We start from the raw sequence: 26,076 nt of genomic DNA on the forward strand, positions 1-26,076 counted from the left end.
ACAGGTTCCTCTGAAATGCAAAATAAACAAATCATAGTCCTTCTCTGGTACAGCGAGTCCCCCTGCAAAAAAGCATATATGCAAACATGTATAATGTAAAGCAAGAATATTTTTGTCCAGGTTATATTACTTCCTCCATGATGTCTGTGTCAGCATTTCCAGAAGGCATTCTGTAAAGCTGTGAAGTTCATTTTATATTGCATACAGGTAAACAAGGCCCAAGACTATCATGTCCTTGTGTGTGTGTGTGTGTGTGTGTGTGTGTGTGTGTGTGTGTGTGTGTGTGTGTGTGTGCGTGTGTGCGTGTGTGTGTGTGTGTGTGTGCGTGTGTGTGTGTGTGTGTGTGTGGTAGGCATGCATGTGCATGCATGCTTGTTTGTCTGCATGTATGGACATGTGTTTGCTTGTGTGTGCGTGTATGTGCGTGTGTGTGCATGTGTGTTTGTATGTGTGTGTGTGTGTGTGTGTCCGTGTGTGTGCACGCACATGTGTGTACGTGTGTGTGTGTATGTGTATGTGTGTGTGTGTGTGTGTGTGCATGCACATGTGCGGGTATCTGTGTGTGTGTGTGTGTGTGTGTGTGTGTGTGTGTGTGTGTGTGTGTGTGTGCGCGTGTAACTGTACATGTGAGTTTATTTCCAGACTATTAACTTGTTTATGCCTAACCACTGCAGATGCATGGAACAGATACCACTTCTGCAGTCCAGGATGCCATAGAGAAGAGGATGGCCTTTCCATCAAGACTCCTGAGCAGGCACTATAAGCATACCTTGTTTTCCAAATGATTTTACAAGCAGCCTCCATCCTTATATTTTTACACTCTCATGAGTTTGGGCATAGCCCCCCCCCCACCCCCCCAGCATGGTACTGTTTTAGCATTCACTTGCACACAAAAAGATAACTTTGACTAGGTACATCCACAGCACTTTTTGCATGTCAAACCAGTACCATTGTGTTGCTGCAACTTGTCTCATTCCAACTAAAACACTTTATAAACTGTAGCTTTCTTTATTAAAGTCTAGAAAATGTCCATTGCTGCGTTTGCACAACTGCTCTGATGTAAATTCTATAAAATAATTACATTAAGGTCCAAAGCCTGTAGTTATTCAAGAATACCATTATTAAGCTCCATTCGTATTAGTGTTGACCAAATATTTTTCTTTCTTTCTAAAAGTAATAAAAGAAAAGATGCAAAGAAATTGTGTTACCTTGTGTTTGGCTTCAGGTTTTCTATTGGTGTTACAGTACTTCCTGTTTGCTTTGATGACCACTTATTATTCAGGATGTCATCATAAGTTGCACTATAAACCAAGTAACCTGAAATTATATAAGGAAAATCAGTCATTATTATCATAATTGTTATAATCAATCTTAAGTTAGCGCAAACAAACAGAAACATATCAATCACTACACTTTTATTTAACACTCAAAAAAAAAATATTTTGGAAGAGTTTTAACTTCAGAACTCAAACTGTGCATATCTTTGCATGGATGTGACATCAGCCATCAGCTGGACTCCTGTTCACTCTTCCTCTGCTCATTTCCTGTGATCTACACTGGCTGAGAATTAACTATTTTCTAATTGCACATCGGTCATCTAAAGCTGCACTCAGATAAGATTCTGCAGAAAGTTCTATCCTTATTCTGGTTTCTAGGTCTACTGTTTTCTTACACAGGGTAATACTCAGTGTATTCAGTCCCCTTTTACCTAGACTGTGTCCTTTTGTATTCCGTGTCATTTTAGTATGTGGCTAGCTGCCAAAGCAACCTACTTAATAGCTTGGTCTCATTCCAGCTTATGTACCCTTATGACTGCGACAGGAAGTTAGTATTTCTAGTGAGGGGCAATAAACATCCAACTACATTACAATACAAGCATGTATTAGAACTTTTAATATCTTGCCCATAAATCAGGCCATTTGTATCTTAATAACTGCTTAAAAAAGAATAAAAGCATTACTGCAACATGTATTACTTTAGACAGCTCTCACAATAACTTACCTATCTGATTTAAATTATTTCATTGTACTCTACACATATCTAAGTTGCAGGACATCTCATTATCCCAAAGTAGCTACTGCCATAACTTCCAGCACTTACCCACACAGATGGCCAGAACTGATACATTTCAATGTCTTTAAACTGTTATAAAATTTTGACATCTTACATTTCTTATGAGTCAAATGCAAAATTCTAAAGGAAGTATTCTTACCTAATTCTGTTATGTATTTCAGAACCATTCTGCCAGGAAAAGTGTTTCATTATGCTTGCACGATTGCTTATTATACAACGACCCCCCATTAATATTCTAAAATGTGCACGCTGATTGGTCAGCGTGCACGTTGTAAATCAGAGTTATACTAATGGAAAAAGGGCCAGTCGCCTGGGCTTTTTCCATTAGTATAAATATTTTTTAAAGCAACGGAGAACGCAAGTGCTTTTTACACACTGTCTCACTATGTTAAATGAGTTTAGCATAGAGAGATAGCAAAAAAGTAACGGTGATCTTCCTATCTCCTTTGCTTTTTTTAAAGGTGTCGCGCTATGTTAAACTCCTTTAACATAGCAAGATAGTTTGTAAAAAGCAACGGAGATCTTGCTTTCTCCGTTGCTTTTGCCCACAGCTCTGAAGTACTGAGTAAGCATACGCATGCGCAGTGCATCAGAACTGCCGCAGAATACCAGACAGCTGTGGAAGGGCAGCACAGAGGCATTATACAATGCCATTATTTAAGAAAAGTAATCATTTTTTTTCTTAAATAATGTCATTGTATAATAGCAATAACCCACTTCTGGGTGTGGGTAATGCTGGATTTATCAACGGTTGTCTTTGTTTGGCCACTCGGGCTTCTCCCTCATGACCCACACCCAGGTGTGAGTTATTGCTATATTATTCCAGTTTAATTGAGAATTATGCAGACATAATTGTTGAAGTTTATCCTTGACAAACTGGTAGCTAGAAGAACTATACAGACAAGTAATTTGCAGGATAGAGAACTTGAAGATAGTTGAAATTTCAGTGCAACAATTCTGGTAAAATAATACTCTGTAAATACCCTACTGTGTAGATATCAATTTATGTATGCATGTATTTATGTATAGAGATAAGATTATACAATGAATGTTCCACATATTAAACACTGACAAATGTGCCGACCATTCGTTATATCACTGTTCACTATGTCCACAGCACAAAACATTGACACTCAGTGCATCAATAAAGGATACAAATTTCTTTTTCTTATGTACTACCCATAACCAGATCACATTTAGCTCAGACTTGTCTGTACAGTGGTAGTGTTATAGGTTCATAGGTAAGTACTAGACCAGCTGTACTTTAGCGCCATTTTAAGCCAAGGCAATTTTCCTTTTTGTTTTCAAATTAACCGATCTCATTTATTAGTGATTGACCTTACCCATCTCATGGTCAATAATTATACATTATTTCTTAAAGAGAATAACTGAGATCATACCATAGATAGACACATGCATGGGATAAAGTATTTAGAAGATGCCTCTGTGCATTAGTAGTACATGGAACAGTCCTGGGATAAATTTTCTGTTTCCTAGCCATAGATCCAAGTTGTGTTTGAAAATGGACAGGGATCAGCTTTATTTTATGTGGATGCTCAGTCTTTTCCAAAGCAGAGGTGCTCTCTGCAAGATGTAATTGTCCCGCCAAACCATTCTGTTGATATTGCAGAACAGGTTTATATCCCTAGACTGAATATTTCTGATGCCATTCGACTTGCTAATGTACAGTAAATCCATCAGTGCTGGGTCACAGGATGCCTTGTATGCCAGACACAGGTCACCTGTTAGCAGCCTGTAGGATACCAAGTATAGTGCCAGAGCTTTGAGTCAGTCCATGTAAGACCTGTTGTTTTGGTATTGTATCCTTTCAGTCAGGTATTACTGTGGGCATTCCAGTTGTGGCATGTGTCTGGACAGATACATGCCAAAAGGTCATTATGTTCAATGACTGGCCAAATGAGGGCTAATTAAAGAGGAACAAGGAGATCCCTAGATTTGTACGTAATCCCTTTGTTTATAAGCTGTGCAACTTTCTCATTAACAATAGACACATGCTGGTCAAGAGTTAGGTCACTGTCCACATAAGTTCCCAAATCCTGAACACCTGGATCAGCTCTTAGGGGAGTATTGTCAATTGGTAGTTCCCTGGGGTAGATGACTTCCCAAAGAATGCAATAATGTATTTTTTGGCATTTAGTTTCAGACCATGATTTTGACACCAGTTATTTACATTTTTTTTCACTTCTTTGTCTTGTATTGTATGAGGCTGTACCCCTTCATCCCCAATGTTGTTTACATGCTTTAAGAGTTCAGGCTGGGCAGACTAATGCTTGCCTGCAACTTAATCATTCAGTTCCTGAATTCCTACGGCAATGAGTATGATCCTTCTGATGAAAATCTCTGTTCATTTATCAAAACCACATTCCTGTCCCAGAGACTTCCCATACTCTGGAATAAACTACCTATCTATATCAAACAAAGCTCTTCATTAGCACTCTTCAAGAAAAATCTTGATGATTGGATGGGAAATAGGAAATCCACCCCAGGGATCACCTCTGTGGCTCTGCTCGACAGTGGCACAGGAAAATAATTTTCTTGGGTGACAAAAGCCAGGCTACCTTTTTGGCTGGGCTTGTATAGGCCCCAGGGCCAATAGCCTAGTACCTACCTATGAACCTATGCATTAACATAATATAACTGCCTTGTGTCACTGTATATTTCATACTTCTCATCATAGTAAGAAGTGGTATATTAAAATGTAGTACCCCCAACAAATATGTGTGTGTGTGTGTGTGTGTGTGTGTGTGTGTGTGTGTGTGTGTGTGTGTGTGTGTGTGTGTTAATTCTGACTGGATTAGACACAAAGGGTAGCACTAAGAAGTCACCAAACTATTATTTCCCTCACATACTTAGGTAATTTTAAATAACTAATTACATTAGGCAGGTTTGTGGCCTGCACTGTGGTGGCAGGACAGGTAGCTTACATCCTTCTAAGTTGGGAACTGCTGATTGAGGGCTCAGTGTCTCTTATTCTAAAAGTGTATTAGTTCTGGTTTAAGCACTTGGGCTTCAGGCCAGTTATTTTACATTAAGAAGGTTCGTGGTCTGCACTCTTGTGGAAGGAGAGGCTGAACTCTGCCCTTCTAAGCTGGGAATTTCTGGTTAAAGGCTTATAGTGCCTGCATATTTGAACTGTTCTTACTAAATTGGTACAACTTGTTTGCTGTAGCATAGACTAGATACAGGCCTGCTGAATCTAGCTTTGTTTGTTTAACTTGAGCACTAATCCAGGCATTCTTTAAAGTATTCAATTGTATTTATTACTGCTTGGTAGTAACTTGATTAAAGTGTAGCTATCATTCTAAGTCTTTTGGATTAAGCACTTGGGCTCAGACCAGTTGTTTTACATTAGGACGGTTTGTGGCCTGCACTGTGGTGGAAGGACAGGTAGCTTACATCCTTCTAAGTTGGGAACTGCTGATTGAGGGCTCAGTGTCGGTTATTCTAAAAGGGTATTAGTTCTGGTTTAAGCACTTGGGCCTCAGGCCAGTTATTTTACATTAAGAAGGTTCGTGGTCTGCACTCTTGTGGGAGGAGAGGCTGGACTCTGCCCTTCTGAGCTGGGAATTTCTGGTTAAAGGCTTATAGTGCCTGCATATTTGAACTGTTTCTTACTGGAATTGGTACACCTTGTTTGCTGTAGCATAGACTAGATCCAGGCCTGCTGAATCTAGCTTTGTTTGTATGCGTGTTTGCTTGTTATTTCCCTGAAACGCTAATTCCACCTAAAACGCGGTTTTTCAGTGCTTCTGTGGATCCCTAGTGACATCTGCATTGCTTACTGTACTTATTTCCTTGTTTCACTTGAAAAAAAGTTACTGTTTGTCATTTTTGCATTTAAGTTACCTGTAACACATTGCATTTAAGTTACCTGGCACTTGCTCACTAAAGCAATTATATAAGTCAGCACTAAAAAATTAAAAGCACTACACCCTCACAAACTCCTCTTGAGTACCTTGTTTCCCATTGGCCCTTTTTTTTCAATTATAAAGGAATTCCCAATACTATTCTAGCATGTCCAAAGGTCAGTTGTCAATCTCCTCTCCAGTCCAGCTGGTGAATCTGGGAATCTTGAGGCAATGTTACAACTGCCTCATGTACACAGACAACCCTCTCCTCCTCCCAACAAATTCCAACACGTCAGAGATGCAACCATATAGCCAAACTGGAGGCTAAGCTCTCTCAACTCAGTACTGGCAAAACCTGTCAGGAGGAGAAGGAAACCACACTCACTACAATTCCAGTCTCACATAGACCTACCACGACAGCAAACCAAACACATAAACACACAAAAACATACTCGGAGGCTCTAAATAAAAATCTGCCTAAGCAGCAGAGACCTCCAAAGCAGACACCCAAGCAACCGCTACCCCAAAACAAAACACATGAAACACATAGTTCACAAAGCCAGTGTGCCGAACAGTCACAGCTCTTAAGGCTAAACAACACACCTGATACACTTGTAATAGGTGACTTTATCGTCAGGCACACTGACGTCCCGCTCACCAGGCTGAATAAGGAGAAGGTCACGGTGAGCTGCCTGTCGGGCGCTAGGATCCGCCACATAACACAAGCACTCAGGTCACTCCAAGGCAAGTACAAATATGACTCAGTCATTGTCCATGCTGGTGTGAATGACCTGAGACGTACCTCCCTGGACTACATGAAAAGAGACATAGAGGAGCTCTCTGAGCATGTGGCCCAGGCTGGTATGACCCTGACCTTGAGTAGCATCTTACCCTCACCAAGAATGATGCCACAATATGAAGACAAGATGATCAATTTCAACAATTGGCTTAAGTATTGGTGTCATTCAAAGGGGATCCAATGCCTGTCAGCCTGGGATGACATTCTCGACAGGCCACAATGCTTCGCTAGGGATGGCTTGCACCTGTCACCCCTGGGCTTTCGGATATTGGCAAAGGCTCTTGCTACCCTCATAGTGCCTTTTTTAGGCAAGGCTCAAAAGACAAACCCACCTCCATAGGTATCACAAGGGATAAGAAATTAAGAGTAATTCTACTCAACGCCAGAAGTCTAAACCTCAAGATGCATGCACTTAAAACTCTCCTTAGCATGGAGAACATCGATATCTGTGCAGTAACAAACCTGGTTCAAGGCTCCCGAGAGCACCCCAGCACTACCAGGTTATACCTCATACCATGCTTTTCGGCCCCAAAACTTGGTCCGAACCAGAAAAGGAGGGTGAGTATCAATATTCGTCAAAGATACCCACACCTCCAGGTTGGTGGCACAGCACGAAGCATCAGAGACTATCCATGTGCAACTAACAGTGGGTAAAACTGCCTTCCATTATATAGCCTGCTACAGACCACCCTCCCAAACCCAGGAACCCCACTCGGCCTTCCTGAGAACACTGGAAAATATGAAGGTCTCTCCAAACACCATTATATTGGGCGACGTCAACTACCCAAACATAGACTGGGAGCATTACTCTAGCTCCAACACCCTAGCTCAAAGGTTCCTAGAATTTATAAACTCAAATGCTATGGAACAACTTGTTACCACTCCCACAAGAGGGGAAAACATACTGGACCTGATCATCACCAACATGGGGACTCTATGCTCCAGACCAGAAGTGTATCCCTCACTGGTAAGATCAGACCATAAACTAATCTCACTGGATATTCACATCCCGACTCCACCCCTTTCCCAAAAAAACCACAGTGAAAAACTTCTCTAAAGCAAATTTCACACTCCTCAAAACCGAGGTGGAATCCTTCAAAGCCCCCGGGCCTATGGAAAATACGGCCCAGACTGCAGAATCCTTTATAAACGCATTCTATGAACACCTTCAGGAATGCATGGATCATGCAATCCCACATAAAACCAAGACTCAATCCTCCAAAGGCAGACGTCCTGTCTGGTGGACCCCAGCCATAAACAAACTATACAATAGAAGGAGGAAGCTACTACATGATAGAGCAAAATCCCAAAAAGGGAAGGCATCTCTGATCAGTGTTAGCAAAAAACTACGGGCACTCATAAAATCGTCTAAGGCCAGCTTGAGAGAAAATTGCACAGGACACTAAGGATAATCACAAGGCTTTCTTTAGTTACGTTAGGAACCTGGGTGGGAATTCCCAGATATGCTCAAAATTAGTCCAAAATGGCAAAAAATACACCGAACCCACAGACATTGCCAACATCCTAGCTGACTGGTTCAGCGCAAACTTCTCCCACCAAAAGGGCAAATATCTATCCCAGCAGAGTGCTTCCCCCCTGACATCTCAGATGCTCAGGTAAGAGCTGCCCTCTCCAAAGCAAAAAACACAGCATCAATGGGACCAGACGGTGTCCTGGGCTGCGTCCTACATGAACTCCAAGAACAGCTAAACCCAAACATAAAACTACTGTTCAATCTCAGCCTTACCACAGGATATGTACCCAAAGAGTGGCGTACAGCAACAGTGGTCCCTCTCCACAAAGGTGGTGCCTCAACGGATCCTGGAAACTATCGCCCCATAAGCCTGACTAGCTTGGTCTGCAAAGCTATGGAAAGAATCATCATGGACCTCATAAAAAAAGATATTGGGGACCTACAGACACTGGATCCTACCCAGTTCGACTTTGTTAAGGGCAGATCCTGCCTCTTAAACTTGGTCGATTTCTTTGAAACAGTCACCAAGGCCATTGATGAGGGGAAGGTGATCCACACAGCCTACCTGGACCTCGCAAAAGCCTTCAATACAATACCCCACTCGGGCATTATAGATAAGCTCGCCAGCTTAAATATAAACCCCTATGTCACTAGATGGGTTGCAAACTGGCTCAAGGACAGAACCTACATGGTTAGAATTGCTGGAGCCATGTCAGACTCCAAAGCAGTTACAAGTGGCGTCCCACAAGGCTCAGTCCTGGGACCTCTCCTGTTCAGTATATATTTCTCGGAGGTAAAGACCAACACGGAAGGACTGTGGCTGACCAAGTTCACAGATGACTGCAAACTGGGTGCTATAATCGACTCTCCAGCTGACATAATTGTTGACAAGTTTATCCTTGACAAACTGGTAGCTAGGAGAACTATACAGACAAGTAATTTGCCAGAACTAATGTTCCACATATTAAACACTGACAAATGTGTATATCACTGTTCACTATGGCACAAAACATTGACACTCAGTGCATCAATAAATGATACAAATTCTTTTTTCTTATGTACTACCATAACCAGATCACATTTAGCTCAGACTTGTGTACAGTGGTAGTGTTATAGGTTCATGGGTAAGTACTAGACCAGCTGTACTTAAGCCATTTTAAGCTAAGGCAAGAAATTAACCAATCCCATTTATTAGTGATTGACCTTACCCATCTCATGGTCAATAATTATACATTATTTCTTAAAGAGAATAACTGAGATCATACCATAGATAGACACATGTATGGGATAAAGTATTTAGAAGATGCCTCTGTGCATTAGTAGTACATGGAACAGTCCTGGGATAAATTTCTGTTTTCCTAGCATAGATCCAAGTTGTGTTTGAAAATGGGGGGATCAGCTTTTTTTTATGTGGATGCTCAGTCTTTTTTCCAAAGCAGAGGTGCTCTCTGAGAGATGTTGTCCCTTAAACCATTCTGTTGTGATATTGCAGACAGGTTTTATATCCCTAGACTGAATATTTCTGATGCCATTTCGACTTGCTAATGTACAGTAAATCCATCAGTGCTGGGTCTGGGATGCCTTGTATGCCAGACACAGGTCACCTGTTAGCAGCCTGTAGGATACCTATAGTGCCAGAGCTTTGAGTCAGTCCATGTAAGGCCTGCTGTTTAGGTATTGTATCCTTTCAGTCAGGTATTGGGCATTTCAGTTGTGGCATGTGTCTGGACAGATACATGCCAAGGTCATTATGTTCAGTGACTCACCAAATGAGGGCTAATTAAAGAGGCTCAAACAGATGCCTAGATATGCGTAATCCCTTTGTTTATAAGCTCCAGCTTTCTCATTAACAGTAGACACATGCTGCTCAAGAGTTAGGTCACTGTCCACATAAGTTCCCAAATCCAACACCTGGATCAGCTCTTAATTGACATGCTAGTTCCTGGGGTAGATGACTTCCAAATGCAATAATGCAGACTAATGCTTGCCTGCAACTTAATCATTCAGCTGAAATCCTACAGCAATGAGTAGGACATGCTGGAGGAACAGTTCATTTTATCACATTCCTGTCCCAGAGGCTCCCTTCACTCTGGAATAAACTCCCAGTCCAGGTTAGGCAGAGTCCCTCATTAGCACTCTTCAAGAGGAATCTTGATGAGTGGATGGGAAATAGGAAATTTACCCAGGTATCACTTCTGTGTCACTGTTAGACAGAGGCACAGGAAAATAATTTAAAATGGGTGGCGAAAGCCGAACACACTCTGGCTAGGCTTATAAATGCCCTAGAGCAGATAGCCTAGTATGAACCTATGAACCTATATGTACATTGAAAAATGATTTATTGCCCAATCAATAAATATAACTAATGGTATTACACAACACACACACACACACACACACACACACACACACACACACACACACACACACACACACATGTATGCCACAACTATGACTACTACAATTTAAAGGCAAAAAATTTAATGCAAGCACATTAAAATAATGTAAATACTGTATTGCATGTATGAATTTCAGACACTCACTGAAAGTAAATTGCCATATGAAACATCCTACACTGACTCAAATGGGGTTGCTTTTCATCCTCTGTAGGTCAGAGGATCAGTGTAATGAATGGCTCTAGGACTACTAAAAGGATCGGATCCTTTGTTAAAGGTCCAGGATTTCTTTTCATGAAAATATTGTCAAACAAGCAACGTATACTTTGAGGTAAAGATCTGTTACTTTTATGAGCATCAAATCAGACTTTGCTGACCTCTTTCGGTTTGAGTTGTAATTCATTTTACCAACCATATTTAAATTCAGCTAAAAGAGCCAAATTATTTAATTAAAAAAAATCATAGTCATGAAAAGACCTGGTGCTTTATTTGGTATCATATATTTGCAACACAAGCAATGTGAACATGAATTTCACGGAAATGTTCTACATTAAAGAAGAAATGAAAAGTACCATTTGTGTATATTGTCTTAGTTACAACATCCATGTCTGCAGCAATGACTCAACTTAATTTATACACATATGATGCCTGACTGTCTCAGCAAGAATACGTCCAAAAAAAGTCCTTCAGCCAAAATGAAACTTAACCAGTAAGTGAATGCTTTACAGTTCTCCAGGCACATCACTGCCTGTAGAAGTTAATGGAAAAAAAAAGTAAAAAGAACTGGGAATATTGATTATATAACTCTCTTTTAACCTCCTGGAGAAACACACTTGCACATAATATCCACTTCCTGCAAACTGCAGGCTTTGAAAGATAATTCTCTACTGGGCCTGTAGCCATGTGGAAATGGTGAAGATTTTCCCAAACACTGCTTAGTATGTGGCCATAATCAATCACCCTTGATGTTAACTCCACCTGTAAATAACCTTACAATAAAAATCATTAATACACAGGTCAGTGACGTTCATGTTTTTAATTTCCTTTTACATTAATGCATTCCTTCTAAACACTCTTGATATTCTGCATTATAGCTGGCACCTTTCCAATACACCTGGCTGTCTTTAGACATAACTTAGTTAAGATAAAAGAATACTTTTACCAGATGTTGTAAACATAATCAATCAGTTCAAAGCTGCAACAAGTGAGGAACATGAATATACATGTCACTGTTTAAAGCATTGCGTTTTAAATTTACAATATTACAGAAATAAATGTTGACACCTGGAAAGAATTTAGACTAGATATGAAGGCTGCCAAAAGTGGAAAGGATATCTCACAAGATTCTTTGAGGGTCAAGAAATGACCTGAAATCCATAAGGTTGATTTAAATGCTTTGCATTTTAATTAATTTGCCCAAAATTCCAAAAGTATAGATTTTTACTGAGATATGGCTTATTAATTATTGCATATAAGTCTTGGACTAAAGGTACATTTTAGCTTTGTAATAGTAACTTAATGAATAATAAGAAAGATATCCTTAAAAAAATTATCAAGTTGGAGGGCACAGTTTCATAGGATCATAGGATCATAGGAAGTTACTAGGCTATTGGCCCTGAGGCCCTTATAAGCCTAGCCAGGAAATTAGCCCATGTATATTCAAATCAACATCCAATGCCCCTGTCCAGCAGGGACATGGGTGGAATCCCAGGGATGTATTTTCTATTTCCCATCAAGTCCTATTGATGTCACAGACCAGGTTGAGGCCTCGTGTGCAGGTTACTCTAGGGGAGCTTAACTTGCAGATATGCAGCAGTCCCATCAAGGCTGGGTCCGAGATCGTCTTGTATGCCAGACAGAGGTCACCTCTGAGGACACTGTATGAAAACAGTAGAGGGTTAGGCTTTTAACCTATCTGTGCAGGGTAGATTTTTGAGGTCCTTGATTCTGCGGATGAGGAACCTCTGTGGTCTGTCCAGCTGCTGCATGTGCTTGCAAGGTACATGCCAAGTGGGGCATTGTACTCAATAATGGGCCTTATAAGGGAAGAATACAGGGATGTTATGACCTCCTTGTCTATGGATCAAATACTCTTACTTATAAGGTGTTGGCCATGTAGAAGGTTTTCCATACAATGGAAGCAATATGGTGGTCAAAGGTCAAGTTGCTGTCAATCTGGGTGCCCAAATCCCTCACGACTGACTGTGTGCTTAGGACATTGTTATTAATGTGATCATTTGTGGGGACGTCACTCTCCCCAAAAGAGATGATGATGCAATTTTTGTATTAAGCTTGAGGTCATGTTTCTGGCACCAGTCATTTGTTTGGGTAATACCCTCTTGGAGGATGTCCACGTCACTAGGGCAATTGATGACTGCTCCCAGCTTGCAGTCATCTGCAAACTTGGTCAGGCATAGTCTAGTGGTTTTGGCCTGCACCTCAGAAAAGTATATCCCACATAACAGAGGCCACAAGACCGAACCCTAGGGTACGTCACTTGATACGGGTCTACTGCTTGAGGTGGCTTTCCCTACTTTGACTAGATTGGTTCTATCAGTGAGCCAGTTAGCTACCCATCTGGTAACATATGGATTGAGGCTTAGTTGAGAGAGTTTATCTATTATGCCTGAATGGAGAATAGTATCAAAGACTTTGGCCAGGTTAAGGTAGGTGATGTGCACTGCTTTCCCCTTATCCATGGCTTTGGTGACTGTCTCAAAAAAGTCGACCAAATTTAACAGACATGACCTCCCCTTGACAAAGCCAAACTGTGTGGGATTGAGTGTATGAAGGTTGCCAATCTCCTTCTTAATGAGGTCGAAGATAATCCATTCCATGGCCTTACAGATCAGGCTAGTTAGGCTGATGGGTCTATAATTTCCCAGAATGGTGGACACTTCACCTTTGTGTAAAGGGATGACAGTGGCTGTCCTCCACTCAGCTGGGACAAAGCCGGTATTCAAGCTTTGGTTGAGTAGGGCGCCTAATGGTGCTACAAATTCCTGCTGAGTTCATGTAGGATGCAGCCTGGGATGTTTTCAGGTCCCATGGAGGCTGTATTTTATGCCTTTGAGAGAGCAGTGATGACCTGACCCCTATATATAGGGGAAAGGGGGCAGGTACTGGGAATGTCCTGATTTACTGATGGGGGCGCTGAATCTGTCAGCCAGCAAGTTTGCTGTATCTTCGACATTTTGTATATGTGATATCCGTGACCAGCAGTTCTGAACAGATCTGGGTACTACCTTTGAGATTATGGGCGTATGTGAAGAAGGCCTTATGATTGTCTCTAGTAGATGTGTTCAATTTGGACTCAAAGTTTGCTTTGGAGGATTTCACTAGTGCTCTTATTTGCTTGTTCAGGCTAAGGAGAGATTGCTTCCAATTGGGCACCTGCTCTTTCTTGGCCCTAGACAGCAATTTTTTTCTTTTGTTATATAGTTTATTTATTGCAGATGTCCACCAGACAGGTTTACTCTTCCTTGCGGAGGTTGATTTTGTCCTGTCAGGTATTCCTGATTCCATGCATTTATATAAGTGCTTGTATAGTACTTTGGTGCAGATTTGGACATTGGTGCCAGTTCCTACAGAGGGGTAGGGGAGCTGTGAAGCTGTTTATACCATCCCTCAGGAGGCTATAATCATCTATGGAGAAATTTTTTTGTTTGACACTAGCTAGAGGGGGTTGTGGGAGATGATGACTTCAAACATGACCGCTTTATGGTTGGATCTTACAAGGGAGGATGATACTGCAGGGATGCTGTAGTGGTTACTTATGTTGGTTAATACCAAGATATTATCACCTCTTGTGAGGATATTGACTAGCTGTTCCAAAGCATTTGCATTAACAAAACAGAGGAATCTCTGGGCATTTGTGTTCCAGTATGAGTAGTTCTTCCAGTCTGTGTTTGGGTAGTTAGTCACCCAGAATAAAGGTAAAAGGTTGAATCTTGATAAATTCAAAGAGGTTTAGATAGGCAGTTTGGGCATTTTGAGTCAGATTTGGGGGTGGTAGCTAGCTATGATTTGTATAGGGGTCTTGTCAATGGTTAACTGCACCTGGAGTGTCTCCTGTGAGTCACACTGTCTGACCAGCCTGGAGGTGTGTATGTCTTTAATATATATTGAAACTCCACCTCCATTGGCTTTACTGCCCACAGTTTGGGGTCTGAATGTATGATAAGATGAGTAACCAGGTATGACTGAGGTGCTCTCTGCATCTTTGAACCAGGTTTCTGTGACTGTGCAGATGTCAGCATTTTCCAGGGTTAAGAATGCTTGCAATGAGTGCAGTCATGTTTAGACTCCTAGCGTTTGGCAGCATAACCTTTAATTTGGGTTTTGTTTAAATGTTTATGTTGGTAGTTTTAACCTCATCACTTTTTCTAAAAAAGGCACTATGAGGGAGGCCAGTGCCTTTGCCAGAAGTCTGAAGCCCAAGTGAGACAGATGCAGGCCATCTCTGGCAAAGCATCATGGTCTGTCGATCATATCTTCCCAGGCTTTCAGGTACTGTATACCCCTGGAATGACACCAAAAACTAAGCCAATTGTTAAAGTCAATCATTTTCTGTTTGTATTGAGGCATCATTCTTATTGATGGTAGAATGCTGCTTAAGGCTAGGGACATACCTGGCTGGGACACATTTTCAGCGAGCTCGATCATGTCTCTCTTCATATAGTCCAGGGAGGTACGTCTCAAGTCATTCACAACAACATGGACTATGACAGAGCCATAACAGTACCCATTGTTGAGAGACTTGAGTGTGTGTGTGTGATATGGGGGATTCTGGCCCCTGACAGACAAGTAACTGTGACTTTCTCCTTATCCAGCCTGGTGAAAGGCATATCTTTGTGTCTCACAATGGAGTCTCCCATGATTAATATGTTGGGTTTATGGTTAAGCTTTAGTGGTTGTGAGAAACAAGTGTGTGAACTATGCATGGTATGTAGTGTGGAGGGCTGTGGAGATCGCATGTGCTTTTGCCTCTGAGGTCTCCTTTGTGTGGGTATGTTTTTGTTGAGGACCTCCACATATGTGGGTGTGGGTTGTGTAGGTGTGGGTGGTGTTTGAGGTGTAGTGATTGTGTTGACAACCTTCTCAGTTCCAGATATACTGGCTTGTGAGGGAGAGAGCATGGACTTTAGGTTCCTAATATAATTGCATCTCTCGCAAATTGTGTTCCTAGGTGGTAGTAGTAGGTGGTTGTGTACATACGGTAGTTGCTACACTCTCAGGATACCCATTTCAACCAGACTGGCAGGAGAAACTGTAGGAAATTGTCCTTCCATATTTTTCAGAATCTGAGAGAGAAGGCCAGGGAGAGCTCAGGGGTAAGTCTAAAGCCCAAGTGCTTAAACCAAAACTAAGAGGTTTAGAATAACACTTACAATTTAAACAGGCTATAAACAAGCAGTAACAAATGCAACAGAAAAAATGCAACTGAACACTTTAGAGAACAAGCCACAGCAAGTAGCAGAAAAAGCAAGATGACATAATGGAGCAGGAGGAGGAAACACAAATACAGTAAAAGAAGTGGTGTTTTTTTTTTTCTTTTGTTAGTAAAGTGGAAAGGGAGAGAGGAGGAACAGAAGAAAATTCAAGGTTAAGGAACTAAGGGATTTGACCTTCCCAAATGATACCTGTATTAGGTAGAATGACCTAATGGGAGGAGTGTACCTTATCAAATTTACAGTAGGGGTGGGCAACAACAAAAGTCACAAACTATAAGAACACAACAACAGTTGGGTGAGAGGGTAGGACAAAACAAAAATTCAACCACAGATCAGCAAATATATGAATGGAGACACATAAAACTAAATAATTTGTTGATAATTCGTTGTGTTATTAGATTATTTTAGGCTGTCTTGTAGATATATTTTGAATATTCAAATTGTGTTCGGTTCTTTTCTTATTTTTCTCAGTGCTTTTTATCTTTCTGCTTGACAACAATTAATCATCTCCCATAGGACTCAAGTTCACTGTCAGTAAGATGCCACCTTGTGCCATTGGTGTGACGGACATACACTGGGGCAGTCATTCAGTGGAGACATCATGGTAGTTGCGATATTGCCAGTGTCTCATCAATGAGGCATTTATATAAGTCTGTATCCCCACAGCTGGATGGGAATATGGCCTATCAGCATTACTGAAATGACTCATAATGGTCCAATACATACTATTATGAGGGAAACACCTGGCACGTGGTTTGGAGAGTCAAAGGCTTGCCTCAAGGGTTTCCACTGTAACACTGTCTCTACTGCAGTCAATTGCGGCTATATGTGTTCTACTCCACCAGGCCTCATCCCACGATGGGTGCAGCCCTCCTTCCCTGCCAGCACTATCAACCCAAGAGTCACTAACAGGACTCATGTAACTGGGCTATAGTAGGGATTTATCCCTAGTGCTGGCTTACTAAGATTATCTTCTGCCTTAAAATGTGAAAAATGCAGTAAGGACATGTATTTGTTTGTTTGTCTGTCTGTACGTATGTATTTATTTTGCAAAGTAAAGAAGTGTAAAGAAATGTATTTGTTTGCTTATTTAAGTATGTATGGTTTATTTATTAGTTGTATATCTGTCCTTTTGTTGGGTGGCCATGGTGGTGCAGTGGTTAGCATTACCGCCTCACAGCAAGAGGTTTTCTGGTTTGATTCTCGGCTGGGGTGCCTTCTGTGCAGAGTCTGCATGTCTTTCCTGTGGTCGTGTGGGTTTCCTCTGGGTGCTCTGGTTTCCTCCCAAAGACATGCAGTAGGTGGATTGGATACTCTAAATTGACCCTAGGTGTGTGTGCCTTCTGTGGAAGGTTGGGTGCCAGGTTGGCAACTCAACACTATAAAACTCCACTGCCAATCATGAGTGGACAGATGATCTGCTGTCGCAACCCCTAACCAGGAAAAGCCAGAAGAATAGTTGTCCTTTTGTTGAATTATATTTGTTGAATTATATTTGTATATTTTATGTAAGTTTTTGCTGGCATTTTGGCTCGAGTCATGGCTGAAAAGGTCCATGAACCAGTCCACCTACCTTATTAACAAAGATTAAATAAATAAATCCATGCAGGAAAGAAATCAGTAGACACAAAAATATCCCTATAATAGGAGCTGCAGAAGGATTACCAGGCTCAAAGACAGGAGGAGGCAAATTAAGAATCCATAATCCAGTGAAAGATATTCCTAAAGAAACCATAGTTTCAGGTACAGAGTAACATATTATTGAATTTAAAAGCAAAATAAAATTAACTAAAGATATTTATTGAATGTAAAAGTAGGGAAAGTTCAGACTGGATTGTAGTAATATGTAATACGCATCTGTAGTAAACAGAGGGACCTGAATTAACTTAGCATCCAGGTAAATTTTGATTGAACAAGCACCTTTATATATGTCCTTAGGGTGGGGATCAGTTCCAAATTTCTCTAAGTTCACCACCCATCCTAGATGTCTGTCTACAAGATTTGCTTGCTGCTGTACTGTAGGACCATCTAGGATGGAGGATTTAATATTTAGATTAATGATAAATCTAATGAACTTGCTACACAACTTTTATCTATTATGGAAAGTTTCAGCTTCGATTTGTCAGCTACAACCATCCCTTTTAAATGTCTAGAATTTTTGCCTCATATTTTTGATCTGTTCCTCATAATTTCTTCTGGCAATACAGTAAGTACTGAAGTCATTAAATAATGGCATAAATGTGAGTTTCAGATTCCATATCCTTCAGAAAATGCATGCTAATTCAAAACCTATTATTCTAGAAAAGTTCTTAGTTTTTAAGAGCAATATTTAAAATTTGCCCCTGATTTTGGGCCCTTGTCTTGACATTATTTTTTTTGTCTTTGCCCAGATTCCTTGCACTTAGAGGTTGAGAGGTATGGTTATTACTGTACCCACATAAGTGGACACCCACAGGATTTGATCCTACAACTGGGTGTAATCACCACATATCTTATGGTGGACCTAATATCATGACTGAATACTCATCTGGCTTATGTAAAGCTTGGGTTGTCACTGAACCAGTCATATGATACAAGCTGGCCTATTAGTGTAATTTACATAATATCTCAAGTGGGATTTCAATATTGTTTATAGATTATTTCTGAGTGTGGATTATCCAATGATTCTACTCTTGGTGAAAAATAAATAAAGACAGACATTACTGGTGCAATGAACCTTGTTTTCCAAGACCATGTATGTGTGTCCTATGTCTAGTGTGACTAAATTTAGGCCACATGAATCAGTGCTCTACTCCAGTGAAAAAATAGCAAAAAAATACAAAATGTTGCTGGCACTCGAACAAGTATATCCTAGAACTGCTAAGAGATATGGACTAGGGTTTGGCTTCAGACTTCTTGAGTTGTAGAGGTGTAGAAGTTATTCAAAGCACAGATGGCTGACAGCTGGCCTACTGAATGAAAAGATTAGTCTGGATAACTCTTCTGCAGTATGTCATATGGTGCTACTTTATCAAGCCACCCTGCTGTGCTTTATGAAATAGCTGGCAGGTCATGCATCTTACCTTTGTCCTGCTCAGAATGTGAATAAGACTCATGACTTACTAGTCTATAACATTCTCCATTGCTCCAGTCCATTGCACACAGATAGAATTCTGGTCTTTCCCCCTCCCTTTCTATGCACTTTGTTTATGTGGCTCTGATTACATTTTAGAAAAAGGTATAGCACTGCATATATTTTTTTTGTACAAATCACTTCAGTTCAACTGTTCTGTTTAGTGCGTGCTCAATTGTTTGAACTAGTGCTGCTTCCCAACATTTTTACACAGTTTGCTACAGGCTTTCATTTGTTGTTTCCAAAGTGAGGCTAGACACAATATTCATCTAAACTAAATTTCCCCTTCCCTATTCCACCCCCCATATAATACAGAAAGCAATGGAATCTACTATTATAAATGCAAACCACTCTTTGTACTAGTACTTTGTTTCACAGTTGTCCATCTTTGATGACAACAACATGACATCACTTAGTTATACCCACTAGTCAGAATTTTCTTTTTTTTCTGTTGGCTGCTTCCATTATGGGTCGCCACAGTGGATCATCTATTTCCATTTCTTCCTGTCCTCTACATCTTGCTCTGTCACACCATCCACATGCATGTCCTCTCTCACCACACCCATAAACTTTATCTTAGGCCTTCCTCTTTTGCTCTTTTGTGGCAGCTCCATCCATACCATCCTTCTCCCAACATACCCAGCATCTCTCCTCAGCACATGTCCAAACCAACACAATCTCACCTCTCTGGCTTTGTCTTTAAACCGTCCAACCTGAGCTGACTCTCTAATAGAGTAATTTCTAATCTTGTTCGTCATCATCACACACAATGCAAATCTTAACATCTTTAACTCTGCCACCTCCAGCTCTGACTCATGTCTTTTCATCAGTGCCTCTGTCTCCAACCCATATAACATACCTGGTCTCACTACCATCTTGTAGACCTTCCTTTTCACTCTTACTGGTACTCATAGGTTCACAGGTTGGTACTAGGCTATCAGCCCTAGGGCCTATACAAGCCTAGCCATAACAATCCCCTGGCTATTTATTCCCACACTATTTACTTCCCTGGACCCCTGTCTAGCAGGTCGACTGACGTGATCCCCAGGGTGAATTTCCTTTCTCCCATCCAATCATCAAGGATCCTTTTGAAGAGGGCCAAAGAGGCACTCTGGTTCAGGAGCCTATCCCTCCAGCATGTTTTGTTTATTGTGATGACAAGGTTTAGATCCCTGGAGCGTGTGGCTCTGAGAGATTGGGATTTCTTTAAGTGTAGCATGTCCAACAGCTCTGGGTTTGACATGGCCTTGTATGTTAAGCAGAGATCGCCTATGAGTAGATGATATGCGATAGAATATAGCTGGAGTTTTTTAAGGCGGTCAGCACAGGGCATCTGCTTTAGGCCTGTGATTCTTTTAGTGAGGTATTTCTGCGGCCTTTCCAGTTGTTTTTCTGGATGAAAAGCCCTCAGTGATGAGGTGTGCCACATAGAAGGATTTCCTGACTGTTGTGGCAATGTGGTTATCGAAGGGGAGACCACTGTCCACCTGTGTCCCTAAGTCTCTTATCACACTTTCGGTGTTTAGTGTACTGCCACCTATATGGTAATTCACGGATACATGTTTTTTCCCAAAGGGGATAACTATACATTTCTTGGCATTGAGCTTGAGCCCATGGCTCTGGCACCAATCATCTGTTTCTGTAAGGCCCTTTTGTAGAGTATTCACATCATTTGGGGATTCAATAATGGCTCCCAGTTTGCAGTCATCTGCAAACTTTGTTAGCCAGAGTCCCTTAGTGTTGGCCTGTACTTCAAAGAAGTAGATGCCAAGTAAGAGCCGTCAGGACTGAACCCTGAGGTACTCCACTTGTCACTTGTCTGGAGCTGGATTTGGAGTCGGCTACTTTTACAGTGTGGGTTCTATCAGTAAGCCAGTTAGCAACCCATTGGGTAATGTAGGGATTAATGCCCAGCTTAGTAAGTTTATCTATGATTCCAGAGTGGGGGATGGTGTCAAAGGCCTTGGCAAGGTCTAGATAGGCTGTGTGGATCACCTTACCCTTGTCCATGGCTCTGGAGACTGATTCGAAGAAGTCAATCAGGTTCAGGAGACAAGATCAGCCCTTCACGAACCCAAACTGGGTAGGGTCCAGTGTTTGAAGTTTGCCAATGTCTTTGTTTATAAGTTCCATGATAATATGCTCCATGGCTTTGCAGATAAGGCTTGTCAGACTGATGGGATGGTAGTTTCTGGAATCCAAGGTGGATCCCCCCTTGTGGAGTGGGATAACTGTAGCTCTGCGCCACTCAGTGGGCATGAAACCTGAGGTGAGGCTATGATTAAACATGACACTTAGGTGAGGTGTCAGTTCCTATTGTAGTTCATGTAGTACACAGCCTGGGATGTCTTCTGGTCCCATGGATGCCGTATTCTTAGCTTTGGAGAGTACGTTTTTTACCTGTGTGGCCATTATTACCAGAATGTGGCAATGTTCTGGTATTGAGATGGGCCATTTAGGGGGTGAGAGGGGGGTGAAGTTGGCACTGAATCGATCTGCCAGGATAGTGGCAATATCCTTGGGATCAGTATATTTAATGCCATTCTGTTTTAGCTCAGAGCAGATCTGAGCATTGCCATTTAGATTCTTGACATAGTTAGAGAATGCCTTGTGGCTGTCTTTGGAATCTTTGGCAATTTTATTTTCATAACTAGCTTTGGAGGATTTTATGAGGGATCTTACTGAGGCTGGTAAGGGAGTTTTTTGTATCCTGGGATTTTCCTCTTTTCTGCAACAGTTTCTTCCTTTTGTTGTAAAGTTTGTTTATGGCAGGGGACCACCAGATTGGCTTCCTTTTTTTGGATGAGAGCATCTTGGTTCTATTTGGGATGGCACGATTCATGCATGAGTGGATGTGCTCATACAGTGCCTTAGTGTAGGATTCAACAGTTGAACTTTCAGTTCCCGTCTGCATGGGTGTCATGAAGTTTGTCACTTCTGACTTGAGTAGCATGAAGTTGGCTTTGGAGAAGTTTTTTATGAAGCTTTCCTTATTGGGTATTGGGGGTGGGATGTGGATGTTAAGGGTGATTAGCTTATGGTCAGGCCTGACTAATGAGCGGGTGACCATAGGTGTGGAGCATCGATTTCCCATGTTGGTAATGACCAGGTCTGGGATATTGGAGGCCCTGGTGGGACTATGGATTAGTTGATCCAGGGCATTGGAATTTATGAATTCCAAGAACCATTGGGCAAAGGTGTTGGTACATGAGTAGTTTTCCCAGTTAATGGCAGGGTAGTTAAAATCACCCAGTATTAGGGTGTTTGGTTCTATCTTAATATTTTCCAGTATGTTTAGAAAGGTGTAGTGAGAATCTTGGGGTATGGTGGGGGATCTGTAGCAAGCTACAATTTGGATTGCAGTCTTACCTAGTGTTAGTTGCACCTGGAGAATTTCAGGCGGATTGTGTTGGGAAACTAGCCTGGTAGTGTGAATATCCTTGGTGAATATTGACACTCCTCCACCTTTAGTGTTTCAGTCCTGGTTTGGTGGCTGAAAAGTGTGGTAAGAGTTGTAGCCTGGTATTGCAGGGGTGCTCTCTGGAGCCTTGAACCAGGTCTCAGTTACTGCACAGATATCGATGTTCTCCATTTTTAGGAGTGCCTCAAGAGAGTGCATTTTGAAGTTTAGACTTCTAGCATTGAGTAGCATTACCTACAGATTTTGCATGCTTGTACCTGTTATGGTGGTGGTTTTGTCCATTGAAGTTTGCCTAAAAAAGGCACTATAGGGGTGGCAAGAGCCTTAGCCAGTAACCTGAATCCCAGGGGTGACAGGTGCAGACATTCTCTGGCAAAGCATCATGGTCTGTCAATCATGTCGTCCCAGGCAGACAGATACTGGATCCCCTTTGAATGACACCAGAAGCTTAGCTAATTGTTGAAGTCAATCATTTTGTCCTTATATTGTGGTATCATTCTGGGTGAAGACAGGATGCTACTCAGGACCAGGGTCATACCTGCCTGGGCCACATGATCCGAGAGCTCTTCCATGTCTCTTTTCACGTAGTCCAGGGAGGTACATCTCAAGTCATTCACTCCAACATGGACAATGACTGAATCATATTTGTACTTGTTGTGGAGTGACTTGAGTGCATGCATTATGTGGCGGATCCTGGCACCCGACAGGCAGCTGACTGTAATTTTCTCCTTGTTCAACCTGTCACAAATCACTCCTGACACTCTTCTTCACCCACTCCACCCTGCCTGCACTCTCTTCTTCACCTCTCTTCCACACTCACCATTACTCTGAACTGCTAATCCCAAGTATTTAAACTCCTCCACTTTTGCCAGCTCTACTCCCTACATCCTGACATGTCTCTGCCCTCCCTCATTCACACACATATATTCTGTCTTAGTCCTGCTGACCTTCATTCCTCTCCTCTCAAAAACATATCCCCACCTCTCCAGGGTCTCCTCAACCTGTTCCCTTCTCTAACTACAAATCACAATGTCATCCGCAAACATCATAGTCCATGGCAGCTCCTGTCTGATCTCGTCTGTCAACCTGTCCATCACCATTTCAAATAAGAAAGGGCTCAGAGCTGATCCTCGATGTAATCCCACCTCCCCCCTTTGAACCCGTCTATCACTCCCAGTGGCTGGGTTACCTACTAGTCAGAATAATGTCTGTAATGCTCAGTCTACTGCCATTTATGCTAACACAGATAAACTTTCAAATACGATTTAATTATATCTGATATTACGTCTTTATCTTTTCCCTTTACAAAATCACCAGGCTAACTTCCCTTGACAGAAGGAGCCATATGGGAGTAATGCAGCTTCCATATCCTCTCTAAAGTTTAATTTTAACTTCAGTTGTAGAGTGAAAAACTCTTTCCTTTTTATTCACTTCTGCTCCTTCACTTCTAAAGCAATCATCAATGTAGAACTTTGAGCTATCATTCCTCTTTCTTATCCTTGCAGAAAATGCATATTACCTTTTTTTAATGACTTATTCCTTTGTTTAAACCATCCCATAAATTTCAAAGCTCTGCATGCATCAGTGCTGTTGAGTAGACAGATAAGGACCTGACAATGGCCGCTGTGACCTGGGTTTAATTAGAAGCTCAGATGCCTGAAGCACTGGTGGGGGAGTATGAGTATGTTATTATCATGAAGAGGAATTGATGACTTCGTAATGCCCTGCAGTAGATTGCCACAAATCCACAGATAGACATTGCATATGGGATGCAGGAATAGTGGCTAGGTCACTGCAGAGGTGTGATGATATGCCAGTACACCTGACAGCAACTTCATCCCAAATACAGCTTAAGGGCATCCAAGGGGTGGAGGAAAAAGTAAGGTATAAAAAATTCCACTCAGCACAAGTATGACACTGCTCCAGGATCCTTGATCACCTCACTGGTGCTGGAGGTGTGGTAGGATTAACCCACAGGAGGCAGGCCTAGTAATCCCACTAGGCCGCGGTGGTGCAGCAGTTAGCGTTGTCGCCTCACAGCAAGAGGTTCTCCCATTTGATTCTCGGCTGGAGCGCCTTCTGTGGGGAGTCTGCAAGTCCTCCCTGCGGTCAAGTGATGTTAAAGACATGCAGGTAGGTGCGTGTGTGAATGGGTGTGCCTTCTTTGAAGGTTGGGCGTCGGGCTGGCAACTTGGCACCGTAAAAATTCAATGCCAATCATTAGCGGACTGCAGTTCCACTGTGGCGACCCCTAACCAGGAAAAGCCGAAAGACAAAGACATGTTTTCCATTAACTGTATTCAGCACTCTGCTTGATCTATATTTCTGTGTTCATGCACACTCTTTCTCTACCTGCTCCTTGTCCTCTTGATAAGAGGTTTCGAAAGGGCTGGGCAAAGGAGGCAGCTGCCCTGTGCGCAAGGTTTTAGGAGTATAATTGTGAAGTGCAGTTTCTGCTATCCTGTTTCTCTACCAGCAAGAAGTATAGAAAGGGTGGAGTGAATCAGGCAGTCCCTGCATCTATGAATGCCAATACAGAAAGGGAATTCAGAAAATTAGCCATTTGTATGGGGTAAGTTGTGGCAAGTCATTTGTTAGAAATGTAGCAATCTGTTTGCTACAGTTTAAAAAAAACAGCAGAAGTGTTTTTTTTCTTTTTGCTCTTCCAGTGAAGTCCACAGGGGTGAGGAAGTAACACAGCAGACTCTTTTTTATTGTTTTATTTTATTATAGAAAGGGAGTTCAGCACATCAATGCTTTATATGGAACAAGCTGTAGCAAACCATTTGCTATAGCAATTAGCTTGCTACAGTTTAAAAAAACAACAAAAGATTTGTTTCTCTCTCTTCCAATGAAGAGCTGTAGCAGGGAACGGTCTGCATCTTGCTTGGAAAGTCAGTCGAACAGAATGACAATACTTAAAGGGAATTCAGAAAGAAAGTTGCCTTTTTTTTTTTGAATACTTCTGTGGATTCCATCTCTACCACCCATTCCAGAAGTCCATTCCAGTCCACAGTCCTCGTCCAAAAAAAAAAAAATACTTTATTACCCTCTCCTCTCTTTAGAGTAAGAGAAATGACAATGCCATAGAAAAAGAGATACAAATAGGACAAATTTTAAATAAACATTCTGAAAATCATCCATAGTGAGAGGTATGTTCACATATCTTAGGAGTAAGAGGCCCTTAAAACCTGTTTTGTCCTTACCTCCATCATTATTTCAACTGTAAGCTATAACTCTGTGCCTGCACCAATATAATTCTGTACCTGCACCAGTATAATTCTGTGCCTGCACCAGTATAACTCTATGCCTGCACCAGTATAATTCTGTGCCTACACCAGTAGAATTCTGACAGCTGCAGAGCACTAGTGATGTCAGTCACAGATCATATGGTTAGCAAAGTATTTAATTTATCCATCTATCTATCTATCTATCTATCTATCGTGTATATTCTGCAGGGTAATTTTTGTTATTGACCA

The 26,076-nt window shown here is 41.6% G+C and overlaps 1 protein-coding gene across 2 annotated transcripts in view; it reads right to left on the reverse strand.

Moving 5' to 3' along the window:
- The window catches only part of FNDC1 (fibronectin type III domain containing 1), a 541,793-nt gene that overhangs the window by 116,429 nt on the left and 399,288 nt on the right, over positions 1–26,076 (reverse strand). For both annotated transcript variants that reach the window (XM_044054699.1, XM_044054698.1), the window contains one exon: positions 1,209–1,317. In XM_044054699.1, coding sequence (XP_043910634.1) covers positions 1,209–1,317 — 109 coding nt within the window. The remainder of the gene's footprint in view (positions 1–1,208; positions 1,318–26,076) is intronic.

This window comes from Protopterus annectens, chromosome 13.part0 (assembly GCF_019279795.1).
Source record: "Protopterus annectens isolate FY-2018-M chromosome 13.part0, PAN1.0, whole genome shotgun sequence".
NCBI lineage: Eukaryota > Metazoa > Chordata > Ceratodontiformes > Protopteridae > Protopterus > Protopterus annectens.